The sequence below is a fragment of the Myotis brandtii genome, unplaced genomic scaffold, assembly GCF_000412655.1.
Source record: "Myotis brandtii unplaced genomic scaffold, ASM41265v1 scaffold447, whole genome shotgun sequence".
Lineage (NCBI taxonomy): Eukaryota > Metazoa > Chordata > Mammalia > Chiroptera > Vespertilionidae > Myotis > Myotis brandtii.
In genome coordinates, this window is record NW_005367108.1 from 748,337 (window position 1) to 766,344 (window position 18,008).

At 37.6% G+C, this 18,008-nt stretch overlaps 1 protein-coding gene and 1 long non-coding RNA gene across 8 annotated transcripts in view; both read left to right on the plus strand.

Annotated features, from left to right (window-relative positions):
* The window catches only part of HMBOX1 (homeobox containing 1), a 206,720-nt gene that overhangs the window by 127,011 nt on the left and 61,701 nt on the right, over positions 1-18,008 (plus strand). For all 7 annotated transcript variants that reach the window (XM_005874615.2, XM_014546442.1, XM_014546443.1 and 4 more), the window contains exon 6: positions 14,462-14,615. In XM_005874615.2, coding sequence (XP_005874677.1) covers positions 14,462-14,615 — 154 coding nt within the window. The remainder of the gene's footprint in view (positions 1-14,461; positions 14,616-18,008) is intronic.
* The window catches only part of LOC106727547, an 11,343-nt gene continuing 10,140 nt past the window's right edge, over positions 16,806-18,008 (plus strand). The window contains exon 1 of the long non-coding RNA XR_001363777.1: positions 16,806-16,816. This is a non-coding gene — a long non-coding RNA (uncharacterized LOC106727547). The remainder of the gene's footprint in view (positions 16,817-18,008) is intronic.

Below are 18,008 nucleotides of genomic sequence, written 5' to 3' on the forward strand. Positions count from 1 at the left end.
TTTTTTCTTTAATCTTGTTTTAGTAGTATAAACTTATACTTTCATTTACTCCATGCTATACCTTATCCAATGATCTCTGCTAATGGTTTTCTAATTCTAATTACCTGGGTGGTAAGTGTGTCTTTGGACTTATGCGGAAGCTGTCCAGATGACTTTGGGAGCAGCAATAGGTTGGAAAGTAGAATAAAATCTTAAGGAAAAAGATCACAGAAACCTTTGTGTCTGAGGTTGCCAGGGATAGGCAAATTCTAGTACAGGATACTTTTAACAAGTGGTATATAAACTAAAACCTGAAGTTGTGTGACAGACTGTCTCAATCTACACATAACAGACTGATGGCAGTGAGCCCGATGTCAAGTTGACCTTGTGATTGAGCTGTCTTCTGTAATATTACAGCATTAAATCCTTTGCTTACAGACTGAATTACCAGTTGTAATATTGCATATTGAAGACTCTTCGCTAATAATAGCATTGGCCCTGAGGCAGGAATAAAGAATATTATAGAGACATATATTTCTGTGTGTCTGTGGTAAGGTATTTTTCAGAGATCACATTCTTGACCTGAAAAGCCCAGGCAGGCCAAAACAGAAGAGAACATATTAACCTCTCTGCAGTGAATTTTTTATCTACCTGACCCCCAGTTTCTATTTTGAAATGTTTCAATGTACAGAAAAGTTGAAAGACCAACACAGTGAATATCTGTTCACCCTCTTCTTAGATACAGTAATTGTTAACATTTTGCTACATTTGCTTTATTCCTATAAAATAAATTAATTAAAAACTTACATATATGTATGTTTGCATGCATACACACACTCTCTTTAGCATTCATCTCCAAAAAAAGAGTAATCGCCTATGTAACACAGTTCCTATGATCATACCTAAGAAAATTAATAATAATTTGCTGGGGCTGATCAGCAGCCCCTGAACAATGGATGAACAGATTACTCTGACACAGTTTCACTGTGGGGGAGAGGGCTAAGGGACAGCCCAGCTGAAAGAGCCAGGCAGCCTCGATTGCCTGTCTCATTAGACTTTTATTGGAATTTTTATCTTTAGATAAAGTCAGTAGGGTGAGTAATCTTGGGAGGACACATGTGTTTACATTGTCCTCAAGGCAAGGACATCCAGGGATTAAGCATAAGGATTCCAGTAAACACCCAGGGGTCTGCACATGCACTGACTTGTTTGGAAAGGTCAAGGAATAATTAGGGGCACTGCCTTCCACACTCCCCTTAGGCTCCCCTAAGTCGGAATTCAGATAAACAGGGCAGGCGGCCTTCCACACACTTCCCTTTTCTCGGAATGTCCTCCTTACAGCTTTCCAACCAAGTCTCTTGTGCTCCCCAGCAATAATTCCTTAATATCATCTAATATCTAGTCCATATTTACATTTCTGTAGATGTTATAAGAATGTCTTTGATGGCTTTTTAAAAATTGAATAGTGTCTGATTTAGGTTGACAGGTTGGAATTTGTTATGTGTTTTAAGACTCTTAAATCTAGTCACTTAAACTTTTTTCATGACAAACTTTTAAAATCATTTAATATTATAATGTCTCATATTCTGGATTTTTAGTTTTCTCTTATTGTCAATTAAGACAATCTCTTTAAGTATTTCCCATAAACTGGAAGTTAGGATTAGAGGCTTGATTAGATTTAGGTTAAACATTTTTGGCAAGAATACTTCATAGATTATTTAGGGAGGGCATGTGTTAATGGCTGCAGTTTACTTTGAAATGCATAAAAGTAAAATGAATAGGAAGATGATAAATGTGATAAAGTTAGTACTGTGTTGTAAAATACTAGATAGTATGAGTACAGATTTTTGCTATAAATTCTTTCATTGTTCTGTATGTTTGAAAATTTTCACAATAAAACATTGGGGCAAAATGCTTGTTAAGTAATGTTTACCTCAATTTACCACATATCCAGAGGTGTATAATGGCAGGTTGTAGCATTATTCATATGCTAAGTTTGATCATTTGTTAAAAGTAGTGGTCACCAGGTCTTGTCGTTACAGTTTATAAATGATCTACGGGGTGTAATTTTGCCACTGAATGACTCTCCTCTTCGACTGTTTGCCACTAGTCTTAGCATCCTTTGATGATGCTCATCTGAATCAGTTGCTCCAATGGAGATCGCAAAATGGTGATAGTCTAATCTAACATTCCTTCAGCATTTATTAACTGGCAGTTTTTCTGCAAAGGAATTTCATTTTTAAATATTTTTCTAATGATAACTAGACATAACAAACCTCTCAAAAATAATGACTCTTGTTGCTGCCATTAGTTAAATGTTCTAAATTAGCACATTTCAGTAGAAATATAATGCAAATGACAGGTGCAATTTTAAATTATCTAATAACCACATTTTAAAAGGTGAGAATAGCTAAACTTAATATATTTTATTTAAGAAATATATATTATTATTCAGCATTTAATCTTTCTTTCTCTTTGTACTGATTCTTTGAAATACAATATATGTTTTACACTTAAAGCACCTATGTCCAATCAGCCACATTTCAAGTGTTGAATAGCCCCATGGGCTAGTGGCTACTGTATAGGACAGCACAGCAGCACTTCAATCTCAGCTTACAGCAATCTTCCCAAAGATAGCACTTCTTCCATAATTCACAGCAGAGCAGATCACATGAAGAGGGACAGAGCGTGGCACTTGTCTGTTTAATTAATAGAGCAGCTTTAGGCTGGCTGGTAGCAAGGGTTCAGCTAAGTAAATAAGGAATTGTGCTTGGGGGTTTCATGACCTGGTCACATTCCAGAAATTGGTTACCAGAGAGCACCAGAGAGATTGTCAGGATGTTCCAAAACGAAGAATTTGGAGGGCAAATACTAGTCATTTGTGTCAGGCAGTCGTCCTCCTTAAGAGAAGGGATTTGTCACTTGTATTTGGCACTTAGAACAATGCCTAATGTATAATCTTATCACAGTTGGTGGTGCTAAATTTCCACACTGAGATTCAGGGCTGGGCTCCAGTCCTAAGCAGGAACTTGGATACCAGGAAGACAAATTAACTAGAAACAGGAAGGAGAGACCAAGGTGCAGCATTTTTGCAGTTGATCTGATAGCACTTCCCACTGCAGAATACTATTGTTGGAATTCAGATTTTAGCACTGAGGTGGATATTGTGTTCTTCTGAAAATTATTGTTTTATTTTTAATCTTAGTTCCTATTTCAAGCTATCTTGGAACCAGAGCTAGGTTCACCCATCAGCAGGAAATTGGAGAAAATTGGAACTAAGGCATTGAAACAAGAAAAATGGGAAAGGACTAACATCATTCATCCAGCTGTTGATGAGAAGCTGTTTTCTTTATGGAGATAGTGCCCCTGTTAAGAATAAATTCCCCTAATCATATGCATTTGCTGTTCAATAAAGTTGCATTGCCAACTATCCCTTTTTTTCTGGGTGGTTTTTGTTTGTTTGCTTGCTTTTTTTGTTTTTGTTTTTCATTTGAAAATCAAATCTATACTGGTTCTGAGTTCTCAAGTTTTCTGTAGGACATAATTTGAAAAATGAGTTCATAATTCAGTTGGTAGTTTTCATTGCATAAACAGTAATTGGATGTTAGCAACTAAAATTTAATTTTAAAGATTTTATTTGTATTTCAATCTTTATTATAAGAGCTAATATGCTATAGAATTCTTTCTAAAGGTAAGTGCTGGATAAGTGCAGTTTTATTTTTTGTTCAATTACAGTTTACATATAACATTGTATTAATTTCAGGTGTACACTGCAGTGATTAGACATTATATAACTAAGTGATCATCCAATATATCTTGTACCCATTTGACACCATACATAGTTATCATAATACTAGGGGTCCAGTGCACGAATTCATGCACCTTGAAAGGAACTGTGGGCCGAGAGGCTGTGGTGGGCACTGGGACAGGTCTTGGCTCATCCTCCGTGCCCCTGCCCGGCCCCTCCCGCCGCCTCCCCCAGCCCCCTGTCATGAGCTGACAGCACCTGGGGCAGGTCTTGGCTCATCCTCCGTGCCCCTTCCCGGCCCCTCCCGCCGCCTCCCCCAGCCCCGTCATGAGCTGACAGCACCAGCCCCTCTTGTACTCGCTGATAGCGCAGAGCGACTGGGGCCAGCGCCAGCAGCGGGTGCAAGCAGCAGCTGCTGGTCCCAATCACCCCTCAGGAGCAGGGGGAGGTGGAGAAGCCCTCAGGGGCGATTGGGGCCAACGCTGGCAGCAGGTGCAAGCACCAGGTGGACCGCAGTGCACAGAAGCAAAGAATTTTCAATAACCACCAGAGGCTCGCCCCAATGACAGTGACCAGCACCCTGCCTTGGTCTGGCGCCCCCGCTCACCTGCTCCACCATCCCGCCACAGCTGAGGCCCTACATGTTCCGTGCTCTGCTGCCAACGCCCACCATGTTCCATGTGTGACCCCTGGTGGTCAGGGCACATCATAGCAACCGATTGTTCGGTTGTTCCGCCGCTTGGTCTATTTTTTAAAAAAATATATTTTATTGATTTTTTTACAAAGAGGAAGGGAGAGGGATAGAGAGTTAGAAACATTGATGAGAGAGAAACATCAATTCAGCTGCCTCCTGCACACTCCCTACTGGGGATGTGCCCGCAACCAACATACGTGCCCTTGACCGGAATCGAACCTGGGACCCTTCAGTCCACAGGCCAACGCTCTAGCCACTGAGCTAAACCGGTTAGGCCGGTCAGTCTATTTGTATATTAGCCTTTTATTATACAGGATTATTGACTGTATTCCCTATGCTGTGCTTTACATCCCCATGACTATTCTGTTACTGCCTGTTTGTACTTCTTAATCCCTTCACCTGTTCACCCAACCCCCTCCTATTGGCAACCATCAAAATGTTCTCTGTATCAATGAGTCTGTTTCTGTTCTCCTTGTTCATTTATTTTGTTTTATAGATTCAATTGTTGATAAATATGTTATTTATTGCCATTTTATCGTTCACATTTTTTATCTTTTTTTCTTCACTTCTTCTCTCCTTTAACATTTCAAGTAATACTAGCTAAGAGGTGGTAACTCCTTTAGCTTTTTCTTGTCTGGGAAGCTCTTATTTGTTCTTTAATTCTAAATGATAGTCTTGGTTGTAGGTCCTTGCTTTTCATCACTATGAATATTTCTTGCCAATCCCTTCTGATCTGCAAAGTCTCTGTTGAGAAATCAGCTGACAGCCTTATGGGAGCTTTCTAGTAGGTAACCAACTGCTTTTCTCTTACTGCTTTTAAGATTCTTTGTTTTTAACCTTTTGCATTTTACTTGTGATGTGTCTTGGTGTGGGCCTCTTTGGGTTCATCTTGTTTGGGACTCTCTGCACTTCTTGGACTTGTATGTCTATTTTCTTCACCAGGTTAGAAAAGTTTTCCATCATTATTTTTTAAAATATGTTTTTAGTTTCTTGCTCTCTCTCTTCTGCCCCCCATGATGCAAATATTGGTATGCTTGAATTTGTCCCAGAGGCTCCTTACATTATCCTCACTTTGGGGATTGTTTTTTTCTTTCTCTCTTTTTTTTTGGGGGGGGGGCGTGGGCAGGAGGGGTTGTGCTGTTCTGAAAAGGTGTCTTTTGCTTTCTTATATTACAAATCACTGTTTTGGTTCTCAGCTTCAGCTACTCTACTATTGGTTCCCTGTAAATTATTCTTTTTAAAAATATTTTTTTTTCTTATTTTTAGAGAGAGAGGAAAGGAGAGGGAGAGAAAGAGAAACATTGATATGAGAGTGAAACATTGATTTGCTGCCTCCTGCATGCCCCCTACCAAGGATTGAGCCCACAACCCGGGCATGTGCCCTGACTGGAAATCAAACTGGCAACTTCTCAGTGATGATGATGTCCAACCAACTGAGCTATGCTGGCCAGGGCTGTAAATTATTCATTTTAGTTAGTGTATCCTTCATTTCTGACTCGTTCTTTTTTATGGTTTCCATGTCCTTTTTTATACTGTTGAGGTTCTCTGTAAGTTCATCTACTCTTACCCTAAGTTCATTGAGCATATTTATAACCAGTGTTTTTGAACACTGCGTTAAGTTTTTTATCTCTATTTTGTTTAATTCTTTTTTTGGAGTTTTGTTCTGTTCTCTCATTTGGGACATGTTTCTTTGTCTCTTCATTTTTGCAGCCTCCCTGTGTTTGTTTCAATGTATTAGGTAGAGCTGCTACGTCTCCTGGGCTTGGTAGAGTGGCCTAATGTAGTAGGTGTCCTGTAGAGTCCAGTGGCACAGCCTCCCCGTTCACCTGAGCTATGCATTCCAGGTGCACAGCCCTCACCCGCCATGTAGGTTGTGTACACCCTTGTGTTGTAGTTAAGCCTTGATGACTGTTGGCATGTCAATGGGAGGGATTCACCCAAGGCCCATTGGCTGTGACCACTGTGAAGAAGCAGCTGTGCAGGGGACACCCCACAGAGCAGGACTTACTTCTGTGGTTCTCTGGTGCATGCTGAGTCCTCCCCTTGAGTGTGTCACTTGTGGAAGTGGTTGAATGGTGCTTTGACATGGTCTGAAGCTGTCTACAGGGTGTGATGGCTTGTAGGGCCTCCGAGGAGGTGCAGGCCAAGGTCAGCCAGGCAGTCCATGTTCTACCTGGGCTACCCAGCATGAGCTACAAAATGATCTGCATATGGCTGCTACTTGTGCTGGGCTTGGAGGTGCCCAGGAGAGGCCAAGCTGTGAACCATGGCTGGCTGCTGCTAGTGCCTGGCCTGGGGCCACTTAGCGAGAAGTACGGAGCACTCCAAGACCAGATGCTGCTTATGTGAGAGATTTAAGAAAAATCTGAGGCATGAGCCAAGACAGGCCAACTATTTGGAAAAGTCACTGGGAACAGCTTGGGTGGGCAGGAAAGTTGGTGGAGTGGGGTCTTGGAATCACCTGGATGGGGCAAACAGTGATGGAGACTCAAATATGGTGCCTGCCTACTGCCTCTGTTGGGGGAGGGCTCAGAAAAGGAACAGAGGCTCTGCCAGCACTTCTGTCTGGGAGAAAGCTGCCCCTCCAGGTCTTTCTCTGATGCCAGACACTTCAGTTCTTCCCTGTATGTCCCTCATGGTTATTGAGCTGCTGTCCCAGAGCTAGAACTCAGAAGGAGCGAGTCTGAGTAAGTCCGTCCATGGGCCCTATAAGAGAAGCTGCCTGGGACTCCAGCAGCCTCCCTGTCACTCAGCCACAATACCCATTGGTTTTTATAGCCAGAAGTTATGGGGACTTCTCTTCCCAGCACTGGAAACCTGAGCTGGGGAGCCTCAGGTGGGGCTGGGACCCCTCGCTCCTCAGACGGGGACCTCCACAGCTGAGATATCCCTCCCCGATGTTTATTCACCATGTGGAACCAGCCTGTTTGCGGCTCCATCCTTCCTACCAATCTTGATTTGGCTTCTTTATATCCTTACTTGTAGAACTTCCGTTCAGCTAGATTTCAGGCAGTTCTCAATGGTTGTTCTGTAGTTTAGTTGTATTTTTGATGTGGTGGGATGAGGCAAGTATTACATTTACCTATGCCATTGCCTTAGACTTTAACATTTATTTTAGCTAAAGAATTATTATTTCTCCTTATTCCATTGACACTTTGAAACTACTATTATGTTTGGGTAAAATGAGCTAAAATTATGTTAGCACCTAAGAATGTCATATCCACTGTCTAGTAAGTTGTTGCTTATAATATGTCAGAATCTTCTCTGCAGGTCATTGCAGAGATTATTAGAATTTGCCTAAATGTCCCTAGTTGAGAACTGGTTAAATAAATTTGGTAATCTGTACATTGGAATACCGTGGAAGCTATATATCTATTTTTTAAAAGATGGCTTTATAGGAATTGGATTTATATGTGATAATATTAAATTCATAAGTGAATAAAATAAGATATAAAACAATGAATATAGCATTTTGTCATTTATATACTCACACACACGTATGTATTTAAATAAACACAGAACATCTCTGGAAGGCCATATTAAGAGTTGATAAGGATAGCTCAGGAGCGGGGATCTGAGTGACTGTTAACTAAATAACCTTTTGTCTCTTTCTAAATTTTGTACCATGTACTTGTACTATATATTCAGATTTTACATATAAGGTATAATGAAAAGGAAGGAGGGAGAAAGGTAAAGAGGGATGGAAACAAAAGAAATTAATCTGCTTTGTTAATCTGCATTTAAAATATTAAAAAAACCGAGAACCTAGGTTCACATGGTATAAACCTGCTTTTGTGAATCTGTTAGGTAAAAAAAAGTAAAAATAAAAAGATGTCAGTGATTTTTATTAGTAGGTCCTTCTTTTATTTCATAAACTTTTCTCTAGGCAGGATAGATAGCTCATCAGAAGAAATGTAAGTAGTACCATTCCTTTGCATATATATTCTGAGAAAAAAATTAAGAATGAAAAGGTACTTTGTCTCATTTATGTAAATTTAAACATTTCAAGACAAATAAAAAATGTTTGTATATTCTATTCCTGGGCTCAGAAGATTTCTCTCTGTATGCCTTGATTGAAGTTCTCTTTTTCAAACTCTTCACTCTGGATCCATTTGGATAAGGTTTTTTGTTGTTGGTAGTGAGTTTGTGTTTTTTTGTTTTGTTTTTGGTGTTTTTTTGAGTCTCTTTTTAAGGTGGATTAAGCAAGAAAAATAATAGGATGGGTATTTAGGTTATTATTACTGACAATCTAATACATATAGATATAGTGTAGTTCTCCGATAAACATCATCAGAATTTCCCAGCATAACCCAAAGCCTGCCAAGGCATATTAATAAGATAGTCTGATGGAAACTGATCAAAAACATTTTGTTTCTTATGAAAACATTTATAAGAAAATGCCTATTTTTTTAAAAAAGTGAGTACTAAGTTCAGCATGGTTGACATCAAAAGCCCCTTTATTCAATTCAATTAGGCTCTATAGTCTTTTCCCTTGTCTAATTTAAACATTACTATAGCAGACAGGGTTTGCTGAGTTCCTCTTGGCTCATGGCACAGATTCTGCATATTTCTAAACTAAACAATTAAATAAAGTTTGCCAGAGGCTTGTGCAGCAAGCACAAGAAGTAAATTTGGCAAACAGAAGTAATTCCTCCTCCCTTCACTGTTGCAGAGTGTCAGAGTCTCAGGGGAGTCATGTGTGTGACGTGAAGATGATAAATTACTTATGGAGAAGCTAGCTTTTATGAACTGAGTGGTGATGACATGCTGGTAGTCATTCTTTGATTAGCTGATTAGTGAAGGCGCACCCAGAAATAACCCTGATAGAAAGATTATATATACAAAGAAAACATTTATCAAAAGTTTCAAATCCATCCGCAAATTAGGAAGAGGTGTTTTTTCCCCCCTTAGGTTTAGAGTTGCTATATAAATGTGCAAAATTTTGTCTTAATGGGAGCCCAAATATAAGGTGAAAAAAAAATATTTCTGTAAAGAAAATAGGTAACACACTTCCTTCAAAGCAGGGTGGGGGGAAGTGGGTTGTTTTAAAAAAAAACAAACCAGAACTATAGTATTTTATTTCAAAGGGGTTTTAAGTCTTATATATGCATTGTTCCTGCAGTCTAGTATCTTTGTATTTTTCTATCAAAGTCAATAATTTTGAACCCATTTTTTAGTTATTCATTGCTCTTTACCCATTTTGACCAAAGCAAGATGAACCAAGTTTTCCGGAACAAAATTCTGTTTATTCGAGTGTTTCCAGAATGCTTCTTGTGCTATTTTAAATACTGTTACATTGAAAAAGAAAAGGGACCAAGAAAAAAGCCTTCAATCAAAAGTAAAGTGATAATATTGTTTCAAATAAAGTATGTTACAAGTTTGAAATTATTCAGAATTTCTACCTTCTGTGCAAAAAATTACCTTGATTTTTTTAAATGTACTTTTATTGATTTTAGAGAGGAAGTAAGAGGGAGGGAGAGATAGAAACATCAATGATGAAAGAGAATCATTGATTGGCTGCCTCCTGCATGCCTATGGGGATCAAGCCCGCAACCTTGGGCATGTGCCCTTGACCAGAATCAAACCTGGGACCTTTCAGTCCGCAGGCTGGTATTCTATCCACTGAGCCAAACCAGTTAGGGCACCTTGATTTCTTTTAAAGTAATCAGGCCACTACTCACTTTTCTCTTCTTTTTCTCCCTCCTTCCTCCTCTCTCCTTTTCTTTTACTTCCTAACCAATTTTATTTTATCTAAACTTTTTACAAAAAATCTGGACAACACAGAATATTATAAAGAAGCATAAGTTATATTACCAATAAACCCCAATACCAGGAAAGAACCATTATTATCAGTTGCCGTATTTCCTTCAATCTCATGATTATGTTAAGAGTATTTGTATTCTTTGTTTTATTTGTACCCATTTATCACTCTACTTACCTAAGAAAGCATGCCATAAATATAGATGTGGCCCACTACCTGGAATTCCCTGACCTATTCCCCGTCCTCCACCCACTGAACCTCCGAATCTCTCTATTCCTTTATCAGAACCAGGACTTGGATGAGAGGACCTACTACCTCTTCCAGTCTGTTTCTGCCTCTGCCTTGATCAACCATAATAACAGCTTGGCTTTATTTTGGACCTTTTATCATGGCTGTAGAACAAAATTTACATAGTCTACTTAGATAAATTCCAGCGGCCTTGTCAGGCTGTAATTTGTTTGCATTCAGAAAAGTACCAAAATAAAGATTTTTAAACCCTCCAGCACCATAGTTCCTTCTTACACCTAAACTTTGTTAACTTTGAATTAGACGCAGACCTAATTGCCAAGATATCTTGGCAGCATGGAATCCTTTTTCTTGAACTGTCTAAAAAAGGATTTCGGTTTAGAGTTTCACAGTGTGTAGGCCAGGAATTTTTTAAACCAGGGGTCAGCAGCAAACTCTTTCTGTAAAAGGCCAGATAGTAAATATGTTAAGCTTTGTAGGCTATGTGGTCTCTGTCACAGCTATTCAACTCTGCCATTGTAGTGCAAAAAAAAAAAGAAAGGACAATGTGTACATGAATGGGTATGGCTGTGTTCAAATAAAACTTTAAACAATGGCAACACATAGTTTGCCATATGTTTTAAGTCATGAATCTCTAAATCATGTATGATGATATACTTGTTCATTACAGGTAGAAGTTAAGGGTTTTTACAAAAATAAAAAGCTATAAAAATATTCTGAATGATACAAAATGAATTGACCATAAATGAACATATTGACAGATTTGAATACATAAAAATTAGGACCACAAAGCATACCATCCTATATAATAAAGAGCTAATATGCTAATTAGACTGAGCAGACTGTCTGGATGACCTTCCGGACGAAGCTGGGGCTTCGAGGGCTGAGGGAGCCGGGGAGCGAGGGCTGAGCCCCTTGCACGATTTTTTTGCATCGGGCCACTAGTTAATAAAAGATGAATGACAAACTGGGGAAAAAATAGTTGCAACCTATATATGACTAGCAATTGGTGTGGTTTGTACGCACCAATAAGATGAATAACAAAAGAAAAAAGGACATAAGATACAAACTCTGCGCACCATAGATATGACCACATCCTGTGTAACAAGACACCGACTTGCGCCTGGCCAATCAGCAGGGCCCACAGTCCTTTCTCCTCCCCTTACTCCAACCCCCTATAAAACCCCTCTTCCCACAGGGCTAGCTCTCTCTGTCTCGCCGCGGGGGGGAAAAAAATGATACAGACTCACAAGAAAAAGTGCATAATGGCTATGGTAAACAGGAAAAGATGCTCATTCTTACTAATAGTAAAATCTGTATTAAAGGGAAATTTTTTGCCTAAGTTTATAAATGTGAATAATCAGTAATACTTATAATACTCAGTGTATCAAGGAACATGGGGAAATAAACTGGAGAATTACCCCACCACCTAGCAGCCAAAAACAACAAACATTTATTATTTCACAATTTTTGTGGGTCAGGAATCCAGGCATGGCTTAGCTAGGATGGTTTGGCTCAGCATTCTCGTTAGGTTGTAGTTGAGTTGTCTGCCAGGGCTACAGTCACTGGGGCTGGACAGTGTACTATCAAGATGATGCACGTGAGTGTTGGCAGACCCCAGTTCCTTTCTGCCTGCTGGCCAGAGACATCAGGTCCTCTCCACATGGGCCTCGCCATTGGCTCCCTGAATGTCCTTACAGCATGGCAGCTAGTTTCTCCTGAGCCAGTGATCCAAGAGACAGGCAACCAAGACAGACTCCACTGTGTATTCTATAATCTAATATTGGAAGTCACGTACCGTCACAGACTGATTCTGGTACAGCAGGGGGAGGGACTACACAACAGGATGAATAGTAGGAGACAGGGATCCTTGGGAACCACTTTGGAGGCTCACTACCATATTGCTTGTATTGGGACTAAATAATGCTGAGGGCTTTATTTCTGTTCAGCCGGGTTCTGCAGTTGTCTCATGGTGTGTCCTGCATCTAGAATAGCTTTTCTTCTCAAATGTCTGGCACCTGGATGAGTTTGGCAGGAGCACCTCGGGGTTGGCTGGGCATCTTTCACTCTACCTGGCTAGCTTGGTCTTCTTTACAACATTGTGGTCTCAGGTTAGTCATACTTACGTGGCAGTTGGTTCCCCCAGAGCCAGCATCAAGGAGATCTGGTTAAGAACTGAAAAGCTTCTTATGACCTAGCCTTGAACTGTTTCCATTTTGTGATGCCAAAATGTGTCCCAGGACCAGCCCAGATCAAGAGCATGATTACCAGGAGGTGGGACTTACTGTGAAGGACCATCTTTAGAACCTATTCCAAGAAGTTATGAGTAAGAGAGATTATGCTGGCTTGTTCTAAAGTGGTAGTAGTAAAAGTAAACAAATTGATTTGATTCTGGATATATTTTGAAGATAAAATTGACAGAATTTGCCTTTGGACTGGATATATAGTATGTGGGAGAAATAGAGAAGTCAAAGATGAATCTTAGATTTTAGAGCTAAGCAATTTGAAGAATGGTGATGCCATTTACTCCAATGGGAAAGACATAAGGGCAACAGGTTTGGAGTGGGAAATCAGGACTGGGCATCTGTATAAGAGAATGCATATGATCTTATAGCCCTTAAGGAGAAATCTAAATATGTGATGATGTAGAAATACTACCTATGGTATTAATTTTAAGGTACAATAAATAAAGTATGATTTATATTATGGAGAAAGAAATATATTTATTAATATGTGCATTATTGTTATTCCACATAATTCTAACCAGTTCTAACCTATTTTTCTAGGGCTATATCGAGTTTAGATTTTATTCTATAGGAACAGTTTAGATTTTATTTCATAGTCAGAGGGAACTTTTTGAAGGTTTTTGATCAGCAGAGTGATATGATCATAATTATGCTTGGGAAGATGAATTTCCAAGTGTAAAGAATGAAAGAACAGTGGGAGAATAGGAACTGTAGTCAATAATATTATAATAACTATGTCTGGTGTCATGTGGGTATTGTAAAGTATATGATTTTCTAACTACTATGCTGCATATATGAAACTAATACAAAATAGTATTGAATGTAAACTGTAATTGAAAAAAAATTTTTTTAAGAAAGGAAGAACAGTGGAAGAGCCAGGGAGTGAATTCCATGATAGCATACCAAGTTACATTTATATTCTTTGAATGAAGTCTATGAAAGTCAAAGACAATGTTGCTATTTTTTTTGTTTTTGTTTGTTTGTTTTATTCATTGCTTCTAGCCTAGAACAAGCCATGTAAGAAGGTTTTGGTAAATGATAAATGAATGAATACATGCATCATCACCAGTTCAGGCTATTTGAGAAAAGGTTAGTCTGAACTAGTACAATATCTCAATTATAAATATTTTTTTCATTTGTTTTAATTATATGACAGAAGTAACAGAAAATGGGATTTAGCATTAATAGGTAGTAGACCTATGGAGATCTGATTTTGTCAGTACACTAAAGCATATCAAATATCATCCTATTTTCTTTTATGCTATATGTGACTTAGAGTTTACAAAAATTAGGGTTATTTTAAATTCAACTCCTGCCTGCTTGTAGGGCTCTACTTTTAGGGCTCCATTTTCTCAATAACAAAAAATCCTTTGAATGGTAAAGAAAATTTCTGAACATAGATGGGAGTTGTTCAAAAAGATTAAACTTCCAAATAGGAATTTCAAAAGAGATTTTTCAGAGGAAGGTAGTCAGATTGTCACTGGGCTAAATATCATACTTATTCTCCAAAAGAGATAAATTTTGAGTTTTGTTTCAATAAAATGACACAAAGATAAAAGACAAATGACAAACTGGAAAAAAAGACATAAAATAATTTAATGATGACTTTTTAAGGAAGAGTTTTTGTTTCTTTGGATTTTTATTTTGGTCAAATAATTTCTATTTTTTAAAAATATATAAATATCAAATGTATTGGGTCTGCAAGTTTCAATGAAGAGGCAAAAGTTTATTTCTGTTGATTTCATGATATATTTAGATATTTGCTAAAAAATACTTGTTTATTTCAGGAGCTACACTAAGTATGAGACCGGCCCCCATTCCAATAGAAGACCCAGAATGGAGACAAACGCCTCCCCCAGTCTCTGCTACATCAGGCACCTTCAGATTACGGCGAGGGAGTCGATTTACCTGGAGAAAGGAGTGCCTCGCTGTCATGGAAAGGTACAGATCTCTTTTTCCTGTGAGCAGTTTTCCAAAGAGAGACACTTTAGATAGATTTGGACAATTTTCATTTCAAACAAGTGATTTGGGATTTAGGTTCTATCTCTAAAAGTATTTCGGTGTAGTATAAATGTTGTATTATTGAAATAATATGTTCTCACCATTGAGAATTCATAAAACTGGAGTTAACATCTATAAATATAATTTAAGAGAGTCCTCAGTAACTTAAGAAACTTTAGAAGAAATTTTTTAAAATTTAGATTTATATATTATATTTTAGAAAATCTCTTTGCTGTTTTGTTTTCAACAAAATAATTGAATAATTATATAGGAGGCCACTGAAATTTTCGTAAAAATTTTTCCATTATAGTTAACGTACAATATCATGTTAGTTTTGGGTGACAACTTAGTGATGAGACATTTATATAACTTACAAAGTGATCCCCCTCACAAGGCTAGTACTCATCTGACACCACACACAGTAATTATAATATTATTGACTATTCCCTATGCTGTATTTTATATCCCTGTGACTATTTTTATAACTGCAGTTTTACTTCTTAATTTCTTCACCTTTTTCACTCATCTCCGCAACACCCCCTGCATCTGGCAACCATCAGTTTGTTCTCTGAATCTATGGGTCTCTTTCTGTTTTGTTTGTTTATTTTGTATTTTAGATTACACATATAAGTGAAATTATATGGTATTTGTCTTTCTCTGTCTACTTATTGCACTTAACACAATACCTTTTAGGTCCATCCATGTTGTCGCAAGTGGAAAGATTTCATTCTTTTTTATGGTTAGGTAATATTCCATTGTACATATGTGCCACTTCTACTCTATCCATTCAAATATCAATGGACACTTAGGTTGCTTCCCTATCTTGGCTATTGTAAATAATGCTGCAATGAACATAGGGCTGAGTATATCTTTTTGAATTAGTACTTTGGTTTTCTTCAGATAAATACCCAAAAGTGGAATTGCTGGGTCATATGGTAGTTCTATTTTTAATTTTTTTAGGAACCTCCATAGTGTTTTCACTAGTGGCTGCACCAATTTACAATCCTACCAACAATGCACAAGGGTTCCCTATTCTCTTTTATGTACACTTCTCAACAGCACTAGTTTGATGATTCGTTAATGATAGCTTTTGTGACTGGTGTGAGGTGGTATCTCATACTGGTTTTAATTTACATTTACCTGAAGATTAATGTTATTGAGCATCTTGTCATAAGTCTGTTGGCTATCTGTATCTTCTTCTAGTCAGTCTTTTCATTTTGTTAATGGTGTCCCTCCCTGTGCAAAAACTCTTTAGCGTAGTGTAGTCCCATTTGTTTATTTTTTTTCTTTTGTTTCTCTTGCTCAAGGAGACATCCAAAAAATATTACTAAGAGTGATATTAAAGAGTTTATTGCCTATGTTTCTTCTCGCTTCATGGTTTCAGGTCTTACATTTAATCTTTAATCCATTTTGAGTTTAAGAAAGTGTAAAGTTTCATTCTTTTGCATGTATTTATCAGTTTTTCCCAACACTACTTATTGAAGAGAATGTCTTTACCCTATTGTATATTGTTGCCTTCTTTGTCATAGATATAGGCATGGGTTTATTTCTGGGCTCTCTATTCTGCTCCATTGATCCTTTTGTCTGTTTTTATGCCAGTACCATGCTGTTTTGATTATTATAACCTTGTAGTATAATTTGATATCAGGTAATGTGATACCTTTAATCTTGTCTTAATTTCTCAAGATTGCTTTTTGGGGTCTTTGTGGTTTCATATACATTTTTGGATTATTTGTTTTAGTTCTGTGAAAAATGCTATTGGTATTTTTTGTTGTTGTTAATCTTCACCTGGTCATATTTTTCCATTGATTTTTTTTTTTTTTTTTTTTTTTTTTTTTTTTTTTAGAGAGAGAGTGGAAGGGATAGAGAGAGAGACAGAGAGAGAAAAACATCAAAGTGAGAGAGAGACACATCAGTTGGTTGCCTTTGCACATGCCCAACCAGGACCGGGGATTAAGCCTGAAACTGAGGTACATGCCCTTGACTGGAATTGAACCTGGGACCCTTCAGTCTGAAGGCTGACGCTCTTTCCACTGACCCAAACCACCTAGGGTGTCATTGGTATTTTGATAGGGATTGCATTGAGTCTGTAGATTGGTTTGGTAGGATGGACATTTTAACAATATTAATTCTTCCAATCTGTCCATTTATTTGTATCTTCTTTAAGTTCTTTCTTCTGTGTCTTATACCTTTTCAAGTACAAGTCTTTTATCTCCTTGGTTAAATTTATTCCCAGATATTTTATTCTTTTTGATGCAGTTATAAATGAGATTATTTTCTTAATTTCTCTTTCTGGATAGTTTGTTACTGGTATACAAAAATGCAACCAATTTCTGAATGTTAATGTGTCCTGCTACTTTACGTAATTTATCAGTTTAATAGTTTTTTGATAGAATCTTTAGGGTTCTCTATATGTAGTGTCATGTAATCTGCAAATAATGACAGTTTGACTTATTCGTTTCCAATTTGGATGTTTGTTTGTTTTTTCCCTTTTTTTTTTGGTCTGACTGCTGTGGCTAAGAATTCCAACACTATACTATGTTGAATAAATGTGTTGAAAGTGGACATGCTTCTATTGTTCCTGATCTTAAGCAAAAATCTTTCAGCTTTACACTGTTGAGTATGATGTTAGCTGTGTATTTGTCATACGTGGCCTTTGTTAGGTTGAGGTATGGTTCCTCTGTCCCCACTTTGCTAAGAGTTTTTAATCATAAATGGATTTTGGAATTTGTCAAATGCTTTTTTGTACCTATTGATATGATCATATGACTTTATCTTTCATTTTGTTTACATAGTGTTTCACGTTAATTGATTTGTGGATATAAAACTAACCTTGCATCCTGGGAATAAATCCCACTTAATCACAGTATATGATCTTTTTTTTTTTACGTTTTAAATATTTTTTTTTCAATTATAGTTGACATACAATATGCATTTTAAAGTTAGATAGTAAGGTTGCTGAATATAAGGTCAGTATACAAAAATCAAATATAATAGCAATGAAAAGAATATGAATTTTTTTTATTGTTTAAAGTATTACAAATAGTAGTATATATGTCTCCTTTTCCCCCCATTGACCTCTCCTCGGCCTCCCCTACCCCCGTTGGTTATGCTTATATGCATGCATACAAGTCCTTCGGTTGATCTCTTACCCCACCCCCACCAACATTCCCCTGCCTTCCCAATGTAGTTTTACAGTCGGTTCGATGCTTCTTTGACTCTGTATCTATTTCTGTTCATCAGTTTATGATGTTCTTTATATTCCACAAATGATTGAGATCTTGTGATGTTTATCTTTCTCTGACTGGCTTATTTCGCTTAGCATAATGCTCT